Source organism: Miniopterus natalensis, chromosome 16 (assembly GCF_054644295.1).
Source record: "Miniopterus natalensis isolate mMinNat1 chromosome 16, mMinNat1.hap1, whole genome shotgun sequence".
In the NCBI taxonomy this organism is placed as follows: domain Eukaryota; kingdom Metazoa; phylum Chordata; class Mammalia; order Chiroptera; family Miniopteridae; genus Miniopterus; species Miniopterus natalensis.
The window spans coordinates 3540513-3558513 of NC_142096.1; the positions used below are offsets into that span (position 1 = coordinate 3540513).

General features: G+C 39.2%; 2 protein-coding genes across 8 annotated transcripts in view; one reads left to right on the forward strand and one right to left on the reverse strand.

The window, feature by feature from the left end:
• Nucleotides 1-17959, forward strand: CIBAR1 (CBY1 interacting BAR domain containing 1). The gene is made up of 9 exons (XM_087825272.1): nt 1-72; nt 332-566; nt 2577-2645; nt 3613-3714; nt 6552-6557; nt 7740-7844; nt 11410-11523; nt 15328-15447; nt 17119-17959. The coding sequence occupies exons 1-9, from the start codon at nt 47-49 to the stop codon at nt 17194-17196; spliced, it is 855 nt and encodes a 284-aa protein (XP_087681398.1). The 5' UTR covers nt 1-46; the 3' UTR covers nt 17197-17959.
• RBM12B (RNA binding motif protein 12B) overlaps nt 7548-18001 on the reverse strand; it is a 20739-nt gene continuing 10285 nt past the window's right edge. For 4 of the 7 annotated variants that reach the window (XM_016209128.2, XM_087825271.1, XM_016209127.2 and 1 more), the window contains 3 exons: nt 15780-15879; nt 9444-12690; nt 7548-8971 (listed from right to left, as the gene is read on the reverse strand). The gene's annotated coding sequence lies outside the window, so the exon portion shown is untranslated. The remainder of the gene's footprint in view (nt 8972-9443; nt 12691-15779; nt 15880-18001) is intronic. The other 3 variants (XM_087825270.1, XM_087825268.1, XM_087825269.1) reach the window with 3 other exon arrangements.

Genomic DNA, 18001 nt, shown 5'->3' on the forward strand with positions numbered 1-18001 from the left:
GCGTCGTTGGGCCCGGGCCCGGGGTCTCGGCGGAGCGCGCGGCAGGATGCTGAGGCGCAGCTTGGAAAACCGGTAACAGCCCCGGGCCCCCGCCGCCCCGGGGGGTGGGGGGCCACTCGCGGAGGCCCTGCCCGTGGGGCCTCTGCGCCGAATTCGATCCCGGGCCGGCGGCCGGGCCTCCGCGCGGCGCTGCGGGGCCTACCCGCCCGGGCGGCGGGCCGGGCCTCTCCCCGCGCCGGCGGGACGTGGAGGCCGGGCCGCGGGGGCCCGGGCCGGGCGGGGGTCCCCGGGGCGTGCGCCCCCTGAGGGTGGCTCGCCCGCCCGCCCGCAGGGACGCGCAGACCCGGCAGCTGCAGGACGCCGTGGCCAACGTGGAGAAGCACTTCGGGGAGCTCTGCCAGATCTTCGCCGCCTACGTGCGGAAGACGGCGCGGCTGCGCGACAAGGCGGACCTGCTGGTGAACGAGGTCAACGTCTACGCCGCCACCGAGACCCCGCACCTCAGGCAGGGCCTCAAGAACTTCGCCGACGAGTTCGCCAAACTTCAGGACTATCGGCAGGCGGAGGTGGGGAGCGCGCGGGGCGGCGCGGGCACCCGCTCCCGGTGGGCACCCGCTCCCGGTGGCACCCGCTCCCGGTGGGCACCCCGCTCCCGGTGGGCACCCGCTCCCGGTGGGCACCCCGCTCCCGGTGGGCACCCCGCTCCCGGTGGCACCCGCTCCCGGTGGGCACCCGCTCCCGGTGGGCACCCGCTCCCGGTGGGCACCCGCTCCCGGTGGGCACCCCGCTCCCGGTGGGCACCCGCTCCCGGTGGGCCGCGCCCCGCGGGCCCGTGGGAGGCAAGCGCCTGCGGTTTTACCCTTTTCAGACTGAGCTTCAGGGCGTCAATTCCTGACTTTCCCCGTCTCCTTTTCCAACTTTGGGCCACGGGGGGCTACTTCCCGGGGCCTTACACGCAGCGCCCGGGGGGGGGGGGGGGAGACTTGGTGGGGTGCACCCGTCTTCGTTCCGAAAGACCATTTTTTCCCCTTAATGCCTCGTAGACACTTTCGCTTATGTTTGTTGAGGTTTCAAGACCCAGGTTAACTTGTCAGAAATTGCCTCATTAGAGCTGCGTTGCTTCTTTGGGCACTTTTCTCATCAGTGCTTTTGGTCTTCTTTTTTCCCTAAAACCTAAAACAGAAATTTCAATTATTTACAAAAAGCAAAAAAAAAAAAAAAAAAAGATAATGCTTTTTGAACTTCTCTAATTGCTTTTCATGCAGGAATTTGAGTAGTTACGTTTGGGTGTGCTTTTTGGAAAACGGTTTTGTACATATTTCTCCCGAACTAAACCAGCAGCTCTCAGTTATGTGTAACTGGTGACTTCCCACTCCAGAAATAAGTTACACGCACCGATAACCCTGAAGTCCCACGTCAGCCGGCCCCTTCGACGTCCCTTCGTAGAAAACCTTTATGCCATTTACCAAATAGCAGCGTGAGCTGGTGGGCGTGCGCTCCCTGTATTCCCTTGCTTACCACGCGGGGAGGTGCGAGGAGTGAGGCAGGCGGCCCGCGGGGAGCAGAGGGGTTCGGACCCCCTCGCACCGGGTGGCTCAGGACGCGCGGATGAACCCGCCTGAGTGCTCCTCGTTCTGATTTTATTTAAATGCTCAATGAGAACTTGATTTTCTTTGTTTTCATAAAATCTTTTAAAATGAAACATTCAGATACATTTTATTTATAGAAGCTAAAGAAAAATCAATATGGAATGCACTCACTGGTTATCTAAACATGTATCATCAAAAGAAAAAAGCTCTTTTCCTGCTACAAAGATAATACATGCTCTTAAACAGTTAAATACATGTCATCTTGTATTACCTATCCTGAAAAAGAAAATTTTAATGCCCAAGAGTTAAAGAATTACCCAATATGTGATAAAAATTGCAATGTTTAAGAACTGTTTACCACATAGTCTGACAGCTCAGGAACACTTGAGACATTTTATCTTCTTCTCTGAGCTTTGATAATTCATGAATGGCTTCCCAGAAAAAAACTGCAGCTAATACAGCGGTCTCTAAGCTTTCTTGATTTTTGAGGATTGTATTGCTCTAAATGTTTCCAATATGCTGCATCCTTCAGCTTTGCTTTTCTTACCTACATTTTGGAGAATATATAGAGTATCCAACACTGTGCTAAACACACTCAAACTGATTAACTGTATTAAAAATTTGAGATGTCTTAAAACTTACCCAAAAGCTACTTACTTTAAGGTACAAAAGTGATACAGAGATGGTGGTATGGCAAGGATGAGCTCCTTGGAAAACTGAGACGTTTTCTTGTCATATTGCACACCAGGTGCTTTTTGGCTTTGTTACTATACAGCTTAACAGTTTTTAATGTGTTTAAGTTTAGATTCCGAGTCTTATCAATTCTGGTGATTACTGAAGATAAGTTGAACTATGACATTTTAATTTGAAATTTTTTTTAATTAGTCTGTGTGGTAATTATTTTTAGGTTAAACACAGCTTTTATTTCAGAATTGAAATTTTGATCTGTGTTTCTTTTCAGTTATATTTTATAATAATTTTTAATAGGTTGAAAGACTTGAAGCCAAAGTAGTTGAACCATTGAAAGCTTATGGAACTATTGTAAAAATGAAACGAGTAAGTAAATTCATTATTTTTCTACTATTATTAGGTATTCTAGCAAAGAGTATAAGGTTTCCAATAATTGTTCTTTTAATAAAAAGTACAAAGTAGTGTTTAGATATTTTAACATACTCTGAAGAGTCATTTTTTAGATCTTTGAGAATAAAGAGAGATTTTTAGTGAGCTGACTAAGTATACTACTGTAGCAACATAAAGCAACATTTTGTTTATTATGGACACATAATATTTATAATCATGAAGAATATATGAACAGAAATTATTTTACTAATTACATTTGAGTTTATACTTTTGTTTTAGAGCAGGTAATAAATGTAGACTGAGTGTGACAAAGTCTGTCTTTTAATTGAGGTATAAGTGACTTTACATTAGTTTCAAGTGTACAGCATAATGATTTTATAATTGTCTATATTGTGAAATAGTCACCACAATAAGTCTAGTTAACATCTGTCACTAAAATTACAATTTGTGTATGTGTGTGAATAGAGCTTTAAGATCTGCTCTAGGCAGCTTTCAAATATGCAGTACAGTGTTATTAACTGTAGTCACCATACCGTGTTACACCCTCAAAGTTCTATTTTTAAAATAAACTTCATTGAGGTATAATTTACATGTAATAAAATTCTCCCATTTTAATCATTGAATTTTGACAAATGTATATATACATGTAACTACCACCATCAAAATTATATATATATATAAATATATATGTATGTTGATTTGTGTTTACGTGGTTGTAGTTTTGCATTGAAATTACCTTGTCTTTGTTATTATTTTGAGGGGACATTAAAGAAACGCATGTGTGCACTGTCACATGCAAAGACGCACACTAATTATACAGTAATAATTCCTGTGGTCATGAGATGCCTGGATCAAACCAGATCATTCTCTTGTTCTTAAATCAGAATGTATGCATTTATCTCTAAAATCACAGATTATTATTAACAAAAATGTCTATTTGCAGGACGACCTCAAGGCAACATTAACAGCCAGGAATCGAGAAGCTAAACAGTTAACTCAGTTAGAAAGAACTCGGCAGCGAAACCCATCTGACCGACATGTTATTGTATCCTTTGAATCTTGATCTTTAAAAACACATTTTGTAAGGTATGCAGTACAAAAGCAAATGTGTGTGGAAATTATGCATTTCAACTTCTAAATGTGCTGAGAATTTGAACATAATGGTTGAAAAAATAGGCATTTATGGATTTTCACTGTAGAAATTAGATAATTTTAAAGAGAATACACTACCTAATCCAGTCCCCTTGTACTGTTTTTCACAATAGATACTCAAAAAAGAAACACTCGGAAGTGTAGATGTTTTTATAAAGAGTAAGTTCAGGGTTCTGAGATTTTTTTTGTAGGAAAATGACTAAGTGTTAATTATAAAATTAAAGACCTATGATTAATTATAATTTAGCAATGCCATCTTCCCTGTTTTTAAGAAAAGGAAAATCTTTTTTTCGCCAATGCAATTCCCTTTATCTTAAAAAAACAGAACAAAACCACTATATGAAACCACAATTATTACTTCCAGTCAAAACCCTGAGGCGATTCAGAGTACACTTGATGTCCCCAGCTGGGCACAGACTGATCTGGACAGGAGTGTCCACTGTAGCCAAGTTCTTCTGTTAAGAATGTTTCTTAAACTGGATTGTGTGCCTTGTTCGTGACTAAACCAAAGAACAGAAAATAGTGCCTAGCAAACTGCCAGCATCTGGGATAGGTGCAATTGTATAGAAAGTACTAACTTATCCCACTGCCTTTTTCCCATTTCTTATGTCTCCTTCCTGCTTCCTTAAGGTTTTTACTGCCCAGCTCAGCCAGAAACCACATGAGGAGTGGCTCTTTGGGGGCACTTGAGGTTCCAGACACCTCCATTCCTGAGGGGAAGCCCTTGAGCAGTGATTTGGGGCTACGCCAATTGCCTGGTCCTCCTTCCTTTGGACCAAAGGTACATATGCCCAACCTTGTAATAAACAAAAATGGGCAGCCACAGGGCTGGGACTACCCGTTGGAGGCTGGGACAGGAACATCTAGACAGTACTGGAGGCTTCAGATCTACAAACTAGAGATGAGAGTCTGGGTTTTAAGTCAGTCAGAAAAACCAGAGAATGCTGGAAAATTTATGGCTGACCAGCAGGGACCAAGGCAGAGGCCAGGGGATGTCACTAGTTTTTAAGAATTAAGCCAGAGGTCAAAATTTTGCTGTTTTGTTTTGAGTAAATAAGACATAAAAAGTCACATCTGGAATCCTGAGTGGTTGGCAAGGTTGAGTGAGGGCTGTTAGTACTGACAACACAAATGAACCTATTCCTAAACACAGATGTTACTGACGTAGATGCTGTTCTTTGAACACTGCTATGGAGGAAGTACTCTTGGACCGTAGATGAAGCAGGTCTGCAGATTCACATGGGCAGAAAAATGTGGCAACTGAATAGCTTATTGCTGTAGGTGAATTGCTGTGCTCACTGGGAAAGAGCTGTGAATCCAGGGTATTTTGACAACCCCAGGCAAGAACATAAAGGACAGTCTACATACAAATGTTATATCTGATATAAGTATAAATGTAAATATATTCAATCATAGCACCATAGACAGTTATTCAGGATGGGCCCTTAAAATTCATCCGACTATTCAAAAGAAGCACATGAAAGTTCAGTATATAAAACAAAACGGAGGCCTGGCCGGCATGGCCCAGGGGTTGTGCTTTGACCTACGATCCAGGAGGTCTCGGTTTGATTCCTGGTCAGGGCACATGCCCCCATTTTGGGCTCCATCCCCAGTAGGGGGCATACAGGAGGCAGCCAATCAATGATGCATCATTGATGTTTCTCTCTCTCCCCCTTCCCCTTCCTCTCTCTGAAATCAATTAAAAAAAAAAAATTTAAAAAAACATGGAGTTGTTCTGGTACAAGAGGCTAAGGTGAAGAAGACTCCCCGGGCTCCGCCTGCTCACGCCCCAAGGCCCGGGTGGCTTCTGGACAAGCTGCCTGGAACTCAATCTGAAAAACCCCAATCTGGCTCACCCCTTTATAAGCCATTTTGCACTCGTACTTTCAGTAAATATACTGGTATTCATAAAGTCATAACATATTTTAATCAAAACCATTTCCTACTCAAATGGTATATTTTAGGATTTTGAAGAATTCTCAACAAAAGGAAGAACAGAAATCTATATCCTCTGTGATAAAAATAGCTGTGTGACTCTGGGCAAGATGCCATGCTGGATTCCAGGGATTTGAGACTGAGAAGTGAATAGTTGCTAGAGGGTGGTAGGTGCAGACACTGATGTCCCAGCTATAGCTTCTGCTTCCCAGTTCCTTGTTTAGCCAAATTTATCTACCCTTCCAGAATTTAAAATGAAACTATCAGCAAATGGGAAGGGGAAAGATGTGAATCAAAAGAAAGTATTCACAAGTAAGGAACTGAAGAAAAGAAAAAAAAAAGATTTGCATGAAACACTCATTAGTAAAAGGTTAACATGCATCGAATAACTGGAAGAAATTTTTTCATACTAATGAACCTTCAAAGGAGCTCTATTTTACTTTTGAATTTCCTATGATGAAGTTACATTTTTTTAAATCCCAAATCCAGTAACATAGAGAATTGTTTTTGATTACTAGCTATGATTAAAGTTAAGCTTGTATGGTTTTAAAAAACTTAACACTGTATATGGCAAGATACATGCACGAATACAGAGGTACAAATGAATGTATTTTTAAATGCTTAGTATCTTGAAATTGTGTTTAACCTAATCATGAGAGTATATAATTGATAGTTGTAATTAATGTATAATCTAATTGTAAGAGTACATAATTCTTTAAGACTATATGGTTTTAAATTATTGAAAAAGAAATTGTTCCCTTTGAAATGTATTTTTTCCTTTATGAAAAACTTCAGTCACAGGTGGGTAATAAAGTGGTGTGTCGAGATGGATCCTTAGAGTAAACCATTTTCCTTATTTCAATATATACATTTTTTTGGAAAAGAAAGCAAGAGCTAACTGTCAGAATGTTATGTGTGAAAAATGGTGACAGATGCAAATTTTTCCCATGCATTAACTATTAAATGATGATATGTGATACTTTTGAGCAAATATAATACTAGCATAGGAAATAAAACTTTATTAGAAAGAACTGAATCAGAAAATTGGTCTTTTAATATATCTATGTTACTGTTTAACAAAAACATCTTAAATATTTTTGGATAACTATTGTCCTAAAGGAAGAGTTGCTTTTTTAAGAGAAACACATGAGATTGGAAATATTCTGCACTTTACAGAACTGTAGCCACAAGCTATATATACATGGCTATTGAGCTCTTGAAATGTGACTAGAGTAACTGAGAAACCAGATTTTAAGTTTTCATTTAATTAAGTGTAAATAGTGGCATGTGGCTAGTGCCACCACTGACTGGATGGTGTGAACACTTACTAGCATATGTGAAGTAAAGCATTAGACTTGTCTGATTTCTTAGTTACTGGTATATATAGTATTTCTTGTAGTAAGCATTAATTAAATAGTAACAGTGTGATATGTTGGCTTATAAGAACATACAAATAGAAACTCAATGCTGAAATAAATATAAGTAGTATATGTTCTGATTAGAATATTACAGAATTAGAAACATTTAATGTATTAGAAGAACTAGAAATTTGAAAATACTTCAGTCAGAGGCCCTTTGTTTTTCGGAAGATAGGGTTAAAGGGGAGAGAAATGATGAGAACAAAAGTATTACGATAAATGGCACAGAAGTGAAATGGGTGAAAACAGTAGAAAAATACAGACAGTTGTTTTATAGTAAATCATCCAAGGGTGATATAGAGAAAAAATGATTTTTGTAGAAAGGGAGGAGTTTTGTTTTCATTTGTTTGAGATCATGAATCATGTCACTTAATAGATTTAACTTTCTTTATTCTGCATGTGCTTATATAGATCATTTTATTTTGTGTGGCAAAATTATCAGATATTTACATTGTTAAGCAAAAAAAAAAAGGCAATACTGCAATGGTAGCGTTTACAAATAGACTCAAGTGAATGGATTCTGACTTAGTGTTTTTCATATCTTTTGGGGGCAATACCTTTGTAGGCAGAAACCGAATTACAGAGAGCTACAATGGATGCTACCCGAACAACTCGTCAGCTAGAGGAAACTATTGACAATTTTGAAAAGCAGAAAATAAAGGATATAAAGGTAATAAAGTAACTATTAAGGTTCAAAACATGTTTTCTAGCCTTTATGTTTTATTTAAATTTATGAAAAATTTAAATTACTGATTATTTTTTACTTTTTAATTATAGTTGGCATTCAGTGGCATTTTATACTAGTTTCAGGTATACAGCATAGTGGTTAGACATTTATACAACTTACAAAGTGATCCCCCCCATATGTCTTCCACCTGGCATCAGGTATTGTTATTACAATATTATTGACTGCATTTCCTAAGTTTAAACCCCCATGACTTTTGTGATTACCAATTTGTACTTCTTAAACCGTCGCCTTTTTTACCCAGTCCTCACCTTGTGGGATTGCAAGTTGGTGCAGCCACTATGGAAAACATTATAGAGGCTCCTCAAAAAATTAAAAATAAAACTACCTCAGCCCTAAGTAACCACCTCTACTCTCATGTCTCTATGAATGTGGCTATTCTGGGCATTTCATATGAATGGAACCCTAAAATGCATGATTTTTGTAACTGGTTTCCTTCACTTAGCATAATGCTCTCAAGGCTCGCCCGTATTGGAGCGTGTCGGCACTTCATGCCCTCTCACAGCTGAACGCTCCATTGTGTGGATACTGGCACGTTCTCCTCCTTCATCAGAGGATGGACATTTGGGTTGTCTCTGCCTGTTGGCTATTATGGTAAATGATATTCATGTACAAGCTTTTGCATGGACATGGATTTTCATTTCCCTTAGGTACATACCTAGTTGAATTGCTGGATATATGGTAAACTCTTTCATCATGTGAAAACTGCCGGGCTGTCTTCCCGAGTAACTGCACCACAGCTGTGAGGGTCCCAGCTCTGCACCCTCACTGATATTTACTGTTCATCCATTTTCATGTTAAGTCACCCAGGCGGGAAGTAGCAATTCGCTGTAGTTCTGATTTACGTTTCCCTGCTGAGGTTTATTGGCCATTTATCTTCCTTGAAGAGATGTCTGTTCAGACTCCTCACCCACATTTTAGTTGGGTTGTCTTCATATTATGTCGAGTTGTGAAAGTACTTTGTATATTCAGATTCAAGTCCCTTATCAGATGTATGATTTGCATTATTTCCTCCCATTCTGTGGGTTCTTTTCACTCTCTTCATGGTGTTCCTTGAAGCATAATTTATTTTTATCAGTTTTATTTATACATCATTGCAATAGGATTTATACACTAATGTTTTAACTTAATGTGAATTAAGAGAGTAGTATCTCTAAACAGATCAAAGTAGAATTCTACTAGCAAAAGGCAGCTCAGAACTTCATTCCTCACTGGAGGCTATTTTATTTCATCAGGTGCTTTTTATAGAGTAAGACAAATGCCTCTTCTCTCCCCATGTAAGGAGAGGCAGACCTTGGAGATGCAGTGGGCTCTTTGCCGACCACCACAGTGCAGCCAGTGTCACAGCAAAGCCACTCGCCCTTACTTTGATTTCCCAGTGCATATAAGTTATGTTTATACTATTGTATTCTAGTGTACAAGAGTATTGTCTTAAAAAACCCCACAATGTACATACTTTAATTAAACAATATTTTATTGCTAAAAAATGCTGATCATCACCTGAACCCTGGTGGAGGGTCTTACCTTCAGTTGTAAAAAAATACAGTATCTGCAAAGCACAGTAAAGCAAAGTGCAGTGAAACATGTTGTGCCTGTAAGCGGGTCCATGTCAGCAAGCAGATGGGCTTTGAATCCTCTGTGCAGGGAAAGCGAGAACAGAGTCTGCCCCTAACCTGTGTCCTTCACCTCCCTCTCCTCCCGTAGACACGTCTCACAGCTTATTCTGCAATTCTCGTTTTAAGCCTAAATAATTAAAAAACAAATTTCTGTTCTAGCCTTGAGTAAAAATAAAGTCAAACTATGTCTATATTATCTTTATATAGTTCTTTATTTACTAATTGTAGAGAGAATCTTTAAATTTAAGATTCGAAGGAAAGATGTAAGCCTATGCTTGTTTTTATCACCTAAAGCAAGCTCAGACCAAGAACAAGTAGCATCCTAATGCTTTGGCTTTTCACTGACTCCTGGCCCTGCAGTTTTCCCACTAGGAGTTCCCATGCTCCTAAAGGGCCCCTGGCTCCCTTCTAGCTAGACGGCTATCTAGGAAGACTGACAACTAAGACAGTCCCAGCCCTAGTCAAAAGCCACTTCACTTCTAATTTATTCCTGGATAACTCAGGGATTCTTGATGTGAAATCCAAAATTGTGTCTTGGTATAATACAGTTTATTGTCAGTTGCCAGTCCAGTGTGCCAGAGCCCTCGGTGACCTATATGAACTGATAGTAAGGGTCATTGTTAAAGTTATGTCTCTTATCCCAGAGCCCAGTCTTTGCAGCCAGACCCCACATATGTGCTTGGCAGCTCAGAAGGGATACTTTCAACTCCAGATGTTTCCACTGAGTAGTGATAGAAGCCTGTTAGTACTCCCTTAAATATTTTCCTAGTCTTTAAGGAAAAAATGGAGATGGCGAAAAAAAAATCATAGGACACTGAGGAATATCTGTGACTGTCTTCCAAACTGCAGGAACACTCCTTCTCTGGGGGGAACAGGAGAGCGGGAGTGAAAGGAAGTAGGTATCCAACTTACTTTCTAGCCTAACCCATCTCTTCTGTCTTTACCCTTTAAGTACAATGCTTGAGTATTTCCTACCTTCTTCTTACCCTGCCCACTTATCCCTACATTTAATGCTGTGATTTTTCATTTGATAAGGGGCAAGATAATTAAAAATGGTATGATCCTTTTTTATATTGAACTTGTCTGGTTTGTATCCTTTCTCTGCCTACGGATTATCTCACCTCTGTTCAGATCAACGTGTGCATCTTCATGCTCTTTGCTCGTGACCTTCCGTGTCATAGTTGTCATGTTCATAGAGGTTACCCGCACATTTTTCTGTAAAGGAAATTATTGTTTCCAGCAAGAACAACACAGTGCGATGAGCCAGAGCTGCAACTTCCGAAGAATCGCATTGAAGCATCAACGTTCCATCCGAGCAACACTGGGCGAGTCCTGTGTTTGTGAGCTGGGAAGCTGCATGGGAGTGTGTTGCTCTCAGCGGTGGCAGGAATAGCACTGCTACCAAGTAATTCCTTTGTGGTTAGAGAATATAAGTGACATGTAGTCAAAACTATGATGGGATATAATTCCTGTCCAAAAAAACATTCTTTTGTTTAAACATCAGTTGTAGTTGCTAACATATCAGCTTCAGAACTGAACTGCTTTATCTAATACTTCTAGGCATGTGGTTACAGTACATAATGGCATACATTTAAGTAAGAACTTTTTTTATCACAAATGTCAATTACCAAGGTATAAATAGAACTGTGACAAAAAATAAGAGGGGTCAGCAAATGGTGAAATAGGAAATATTTTGCATAATTTGAAAGTTTTGCTGCAAAAGATCTTGCAGCTATTTTCTATTTGCCCTGTAGAAAAAAAAGATACCTCTGTAGTTCATAAAATGGCAAGATTATATAGGGTAAGGAGTAGCTTTACTACATTCACAATGCAATTTTTATGATTGTTTAAATTCAAATCTTTGTGTTTTTTAGACTATATTTTCAGAATTTATCACTATTGAAATGCTATTTCATGGCAAAGCTTTAGAGGTCTTCACTGCTGCCTACCAAAACATACAAAAGATTGACGAAGAAGAAGACTTAGAGGTAGGACTGTGTCTGTCTAAGCTTAATTCTTCTATTAATATAGAAATGTTTAAGAAAGCATTAGTTTATTTGGGTAAAAAATATCTTAAATTAGGATACTACAATGGTTAATTTGTTATTGTGTGCAGTCCCAAATAGCTGAACTCATATGATTATCCTATTTATTTGTTTTTAACTTTTCAAATTAACCATGGTAAAGTTCCAATAAGATATAATCTAAGTGAAGCCATTATGTGAAATAATGTATCGTTTAGACTGGTAACATAAGTCACTTAAGTGTGCTAAAAATAAAAACATTCATTGATTTGAGGAACATCCGATTGTTCACACCATGCACAGTACCCAAAGCTTTACATGCATTTTCTCACTCGCCCCTCAGTCCTGAGGTAGGTGGTGTTATTAGAAAGACGTGAATCAAAAAATTGGTCTGTTTATTGAGCTGCTGTTATATGCCAGGCATAATTTTAAGTGCTGAGGATTTAGCATTATAAAATGGAAATGGTCCAACTTGTCAAAGCAGAAACTTAAAAACCTACCATGGAGTTCAGACAATAAAAAAATATACTGCGTAACTATTTAAGTTTTATAATGTGACCAGTCTCAGAGAGAAAATACACAATGTGCTATGAGTGTAATGTGATGGAGGATTCTAAATAGTCTGAAGTATCAAAAGAATGATTTCATTAGAAGCTTGAGGGATGAGTAGGAGAATGCCTGGCAACAACTTTCAGGCAGAGGGTAGAGAGAGATACACAAAAGTTCTGAGGCATAATGAATTATACGTGAAAACTATTACTATTATGCCAAACAGGAATTGAGGAAAAGAGAAGACAGCCTGGGAGAGTTGCAGGGCCAGGGGAAGTAAACTTATATCAAACAGGTACCAAGAAGAGAAAGAATCCTTTAAATGCAAGGTTTCTTGGGAACATGGGGAGGAAATATACAGAGAAGGACAGAGAAATCACTTGATATTTTCTTTAGGTAGTCTGTGCTTTATGAGAACTACCAAGGCTTATTCTAGCAGCACCGAATTTTTCTCAGGCATCTAGCTATATCAAACCATCTTACCTTATTTGTTCTTCACATAAAAAGTATTGTCAGGCCCATTTTCTCTGTGCAGTCACTTCAGAGCTTACTCAGATCTTGAGACTCCCTCCTAGAAGAGATCTTGGACCATTTTGGAAAATGCATTATTGCCAGTAAATATGTTGTTTTGCATTAAGAGATTAATTTTAATATTTAACTGGTTTAAAATTTTATCCCAAGGGTATATATGGTCTACTTTTACTTCATTTTGCTAGAAAAGTTTAAAAAATGTTGTTCTAACAAAAATGTATCCCTTCCAAATATGCCTGAATTGCCCTAAAACACAAGTGTTGCCTCTTAAGTTTCATCCCTTGATTCCTTCTGTGTTCTGTACTTTAAGGTTTAAAGAAATGCATAGATATCCTCTAGTTTTGTCTCCTTTTTCCCCCCCAAAACATCAGAATTAAGATCATGTTAGCATCCTTCATTTACGAGGTCACTATCTTAAGCTAGGAAAATCTGAAAAGATAAAGCAGGTCTCCTTGCTTTAGAGGAACCTAAAACTAGTGGAGACATATGTAATTACGAAACAGTGAGATAAAAGCTGTACTGAGGGTGTGAACAGTAGGAGCTACTGACTAGAAGAGAATGGGGGAAGACGGAATTTGAGTTGGTTTTTGAAGGATGAGTGAGTTTGCTGGAATTCCAGGATGAGAAACCAGCACAGCAAAGTCAGAGTACACATGTCCTAGCATGTAGGTACATGTATAGGCTAGAAGTGAAGATCCTAAGCGGATGTCACCTGAGACATCTGAACTCTGGGTAGTCAGGAGTCGCAAAATTTTCTGGTATAGGAAACCATATTTTGGTCTTTGGTAAGATAATTTTAAGTAAGCCATTAAGAAAACTGTGTAGTCAAAAACTAAAACAGAAGTACCTCAGGTAAGAAATTTAGGGAGAATGCCCAGGCTTCTAGCTCAGTCTACTAAATAAATGGTAATTTCTTTCATTACAAAGGTGAATCTAGAGGTACACTGTCCAGTATAGTAGCCAGTAGGCATGTGTGGCTATTTAAGGTTAAATTAAAAGTTCCTGCCCAGCCGGCGTAGCTCAGCGGTTGAGCATCAACCTATGATCCAGGAGATCGGGGTTTGATTCCTGGTCAGGGCACATGCCTGGGTTTTGGGCTCAATCCCCAGTCAGGGGCGTGCAGGAGGCAGCCGATCAATGACTCTCATCACTGATGTTTCTACCTCTTTCCCTCTCCCTTCCTCTCTCTGAAATGGAGATATATTAAAAACAAAAAACAAAAAAAAAAACCCACCACTTAAAAAAAAAACTAGTTCCTCAGTCACAGGAACCACATTTCAAAGGCTCAGAAGCCACATGTGGCCTTTCTGGGCAGCCTAGAACAGTAAGCATGTCCATCATTTCAGAACGTTCTAGTGGGCAGTGCAGGTCTAGGAGAAGAGGGTAGCTAGCACAAATACAGCTATCAGAAGAGAGTCTGTAGAGAACTGGTTGAAGGGTAGCCGTTCAACACTAGGTAACTTCTTTCAGAGAAAGGTATCAAAAAAGGAGAAGTGGCCTAAGGGAAACCCTTTAAAACTATTTACAGTTCAGCCCAGCCGGTGTCCTCAGTGGTTTCGTGTTGACCCATGAACCAAGAGGTCACTGGTCCGTTTCCCGTACAGGGCACGTGCCCGGGAGGCAGCTCATCCAAATGTTTCTCTACCCACCTCCCTTCCCCTCTCTAACGTCAATAAAAACATATTAAATGTTTATTTAATATAAACATTAACTACATATTTATGGTGCAAGCAATAAAAAAGGAGATGTGAAGAAACAGGGCCGCTGGCACATGAAGAGTGTAGCGATGGTGTGCATGGAAAGTAAGTTTCAGTACAAGGTCCATGAAGGTGACAAAAAGGTGGCTGGTGATTTTTGTCAAGAGCAGTTTCAGTGGAGGGTGGAAGCCTAATTATAGTTTACTGACGAATGGAGAAGTAGAATAGTTGAGAAGTTTCTTAAGGAGTAAAGTTGTATCTTAAAGTAGCTTAAAAAGGGGGGGCTCATCTTGAGTTTGTTTGCTGGGGGAGGGAACCTGTGGAGAAAAAAAGCTTTTGTTTGTTGGTTTGGTTTGAAATTTTGGAGAAGGGAAAAATCCACCTTGGGAAGAACCAGAATATTTACTTTAAAAAAAAGATGGGGTGAAGAGTTAAGGAAAAAGGGAGGGAAATTGAAGAAATTCACATCTGCCAACCTTACCTATTAGGCTACATGTCAGAGAAATGGGGGAAGAGAGAAGATACAGGTAAGGAGGCTTAAGAAAGCGGCAAGATTTAGAACCACAGCTTTAAGGAAAAAGGACTGGAAGTAATGGCAGTCCAGGTCCTAGAATCCCTAAGTTACAACAGCTCCAACTTACTCCCCTGATGTGACAGTGAAGGCAAATTGCGAAGAGCAGAGGATGGGCAGAACAGAAGGAAGCAGGGAGGCAGGAACTTTCACATTTCCCCAGCAGAATCTCAAGTGATTGTCCCAGGCCCCATCATCATCATATATGGTTCAAATAGAATTTTTTTAGTCTTCATCTTTACAATGTAAAATATTTTTGGTATTTTTGTTTTAAATTTACAATAAATTGACATTTTTTTACTAGGGAATGGGGCGGGGGGGGGAGGTTGCTCTTAAAAAAATAACTAAGAGGAATTTAACATGGCTTTCTAGATTTCCATTGTTTCGTATCCACTTCATGATGTTTTATCATTGCAACAGGTTTTCCGAAATTCTCTGTATCCACCGGATTATTCATCTCGTTTAGATATTGTAAGAGCAAATTCAAAGTCGCCTCTTCAGAGATCACTGTCAGCTAAGTGTGTGTCTGGAACAGGACAGGTGAGCTGGAAACCATAATTTAAAAGAATTTGAGCTGCTGCCTTTGGAATTGTTCAACGCTAAAAATACTTCCCTTAAGTCATATGACCTCATATAACTTACCTTTTCTTGTCCTCTCAGGTAAAATGATGTCAGATTGCACTAAGTGCAGCTCTGTTATTCCTTGTATTGTTTTGTAAACTATCACACACATACTCTCTAAAGCAGAACACTTCAGAACAAAGGTGGAAAGGACAATCATCTAGATGTGTTCTCTGATGCAAGAATGGCACTGGTTCTGAAGTAAAACTGCTTAGGGTTTAAGCCCCACTATGATTTATTGGAAAGTATACCTAAAAAGGGCTTTTCCTGAACATCAGCACAGATCCAGAAGCACAGATCTTTAGAGAGCCAGTTTTCTCATGTCTTCTATTGCCAGAAAGCCTGAAGTACCTGGTATGTAGAACGGAGAGGTCAGCCACCTTTTTCTCTAAGGGACCACAGAGAGAAATAATAGATTTTGTGGGCTATAGGGTCTCTGTCCCAACTAAGAGCAGCTATAAACAATACATTAAGAAAATCAGACGGCTGTGCTGTAATAAAACTTTATTTTTTTTAAAAACAGGCAAACTGGGCCATAGCTTGCCAACTTCTCACCTAGAGAGCTGTTTTTCATATCTTGCCTTCAGAATTTAAAATTGAGCAAAATATTTTCAAAATATAAACTTTTAGGTAAATTTGACCCAGTACCTTCTATTTTCATCTGACTCGCCTCTAAGCATTTATTTACTGCTTTATATTCATGCATCGCTCCCCTTAACTTTTTTGATTCCTGTATTAAGTGCCATACACATAAATTACATAAATTTAGTATTATAGTACATATAAAGTTTTGTTTGACTGGTTGGAGCTAATGATGTTACCTAAGTTAGCTAACATCTGTATAGCACTTTAAGATATCCCAGGTTTTCTCAACCTCAGCACTATAGACTTGGGGCCTGATAACTTAGTTGTGGAGGAGGTAGTACTGCCCTGTGCATTATAAATATGTTGAGCAGCATCACTAGTCACTACTGACAAGATGCTGGTAACACACAAACACGCACCCAGTGTGACAGTTAACAGTGTTGCCAAGCATTGCCAAACATCCCCTAGGAGGTATAATCACTCTCAGAAAGGTTTGAAACAAGATGACCCAAGTGATTAACATAAGGACTTAAAGCTAAGTGGTGAATTCAGTTTACCAACTCATTCCATTTAAATCGCACTATTTTTAAAATTTAGTATTTCCGTTGCCTAGCTGAAATATGCTTGGTTTTGCTTGCTATCCCTTTGATCATTCTCAAGTACCTGTTTTGAGACCCAAGAATAGTTTAACCTGAAATTTTTTTGACATTCATAATATACTAAGACTATACTTTTTTTGGAAAGTATTTTATGTTGTTGAAGTACTGGTGTCCAACGGGAATGATTCACATTTTTATTCAAAAAAATAACGAGTGAAAAACCTTTTGACTGTTTTACACCTTAAAATACAATTAATTCATGGAGAATTTTCACTACTAAAAATCATTACTTACGGACATTTTTCTAAAATATTTGTTCTATGTACCCTTCTCTCTAAGGGCATATTTAAGACACCAAACATGTAAAAATATTTTTAAGTTAGAATTTTTAAAAATGTGTTAACAGGTATGTCGGCTAAGAAAGGACCAGCAGGCAGATGATGATGATGATGAAGACTTGGATATAACAGAAGAAGAAAATTGATTTTTCTTAAACTTCACATTCCCATTTTTATCTTAAATGACTTGGAGTCCAGAATTACTAAGTTGTAAAGCTTTATACTGGCTTGATACATTAACCTTCAAATGAAACCCTACTGGAAATGGAAATAAAGTAAATTTATGCTGACAAAAAAATGAAGGCTTTGGAAACATTACACACCAGCCATTCCAATGTCCTGTGTAGCCGCATGTGATCTTTTTGAATAGGTTCCATTTTTTAAAAGATGATGTATTTTAAAAGTATTTCATACTAGTGCACTATCTATACCTAGTTGAGGTTGCAATAGTAAATAGATGACAAAAAAGAAAATATGTAACAATTCCACTGGCTTCTTTTAGGTAAGACCAGGCTTTCATTTCCAGAAAAGGATCCTGGTCACTCTGATTAGCCCCAAATTCCACTTCGTAAAGCCCCTAATTGAAAAGGGGTCTTTTTTTCCTTTTTCACTTACTACAACCTGAAAATCCTTCATTTAATACACAGATTTATTTTTGGGACACTGTACTCTGTTATCTCATGGATCCCAGTCAGGCATGTAAAAATTATGAAATTTATAAAGTCATTTGGGAAAACTACAAAAAGCAGTTATTCGTAACAGAAAAATACTTCATAGAAAGCCTTTTTGACTGTTACTCCTGGTTCTGTTCCTAACAAAGCACGGATGTCCTATGTGATAAAATTACTTCAGTACTTTAAAATATTCGACACATTTTAAAATCCTAAATAAATTGGTATTCTTAAGAAACAGGATATCATTGCATTACTTCCCACTATTTAAATTTGATGT

Bases quoted from the DNA above. Each gene is read 5' to 3' on its own strand.
- CIBAR1 (XM_087825272.1), top strand. From the start codon at position 47: ATGCTGAGGCGCAGCTTGGAAAACCG. The intron at 73-331 runs GTAACAGCCCCG...GCCCGCCCGCAG, and splicing joins AGGCGCAGCTTGGAAAACCG to GGACGCGCAGACCCGGCAGC. The intron at 2,646-3,612 runs GTAAGTAAATTC...GTCTATTTGCAG, and splicing joins CTATTGTAAAAATGAAACGA to GACGACCTCAAGGCAACATT.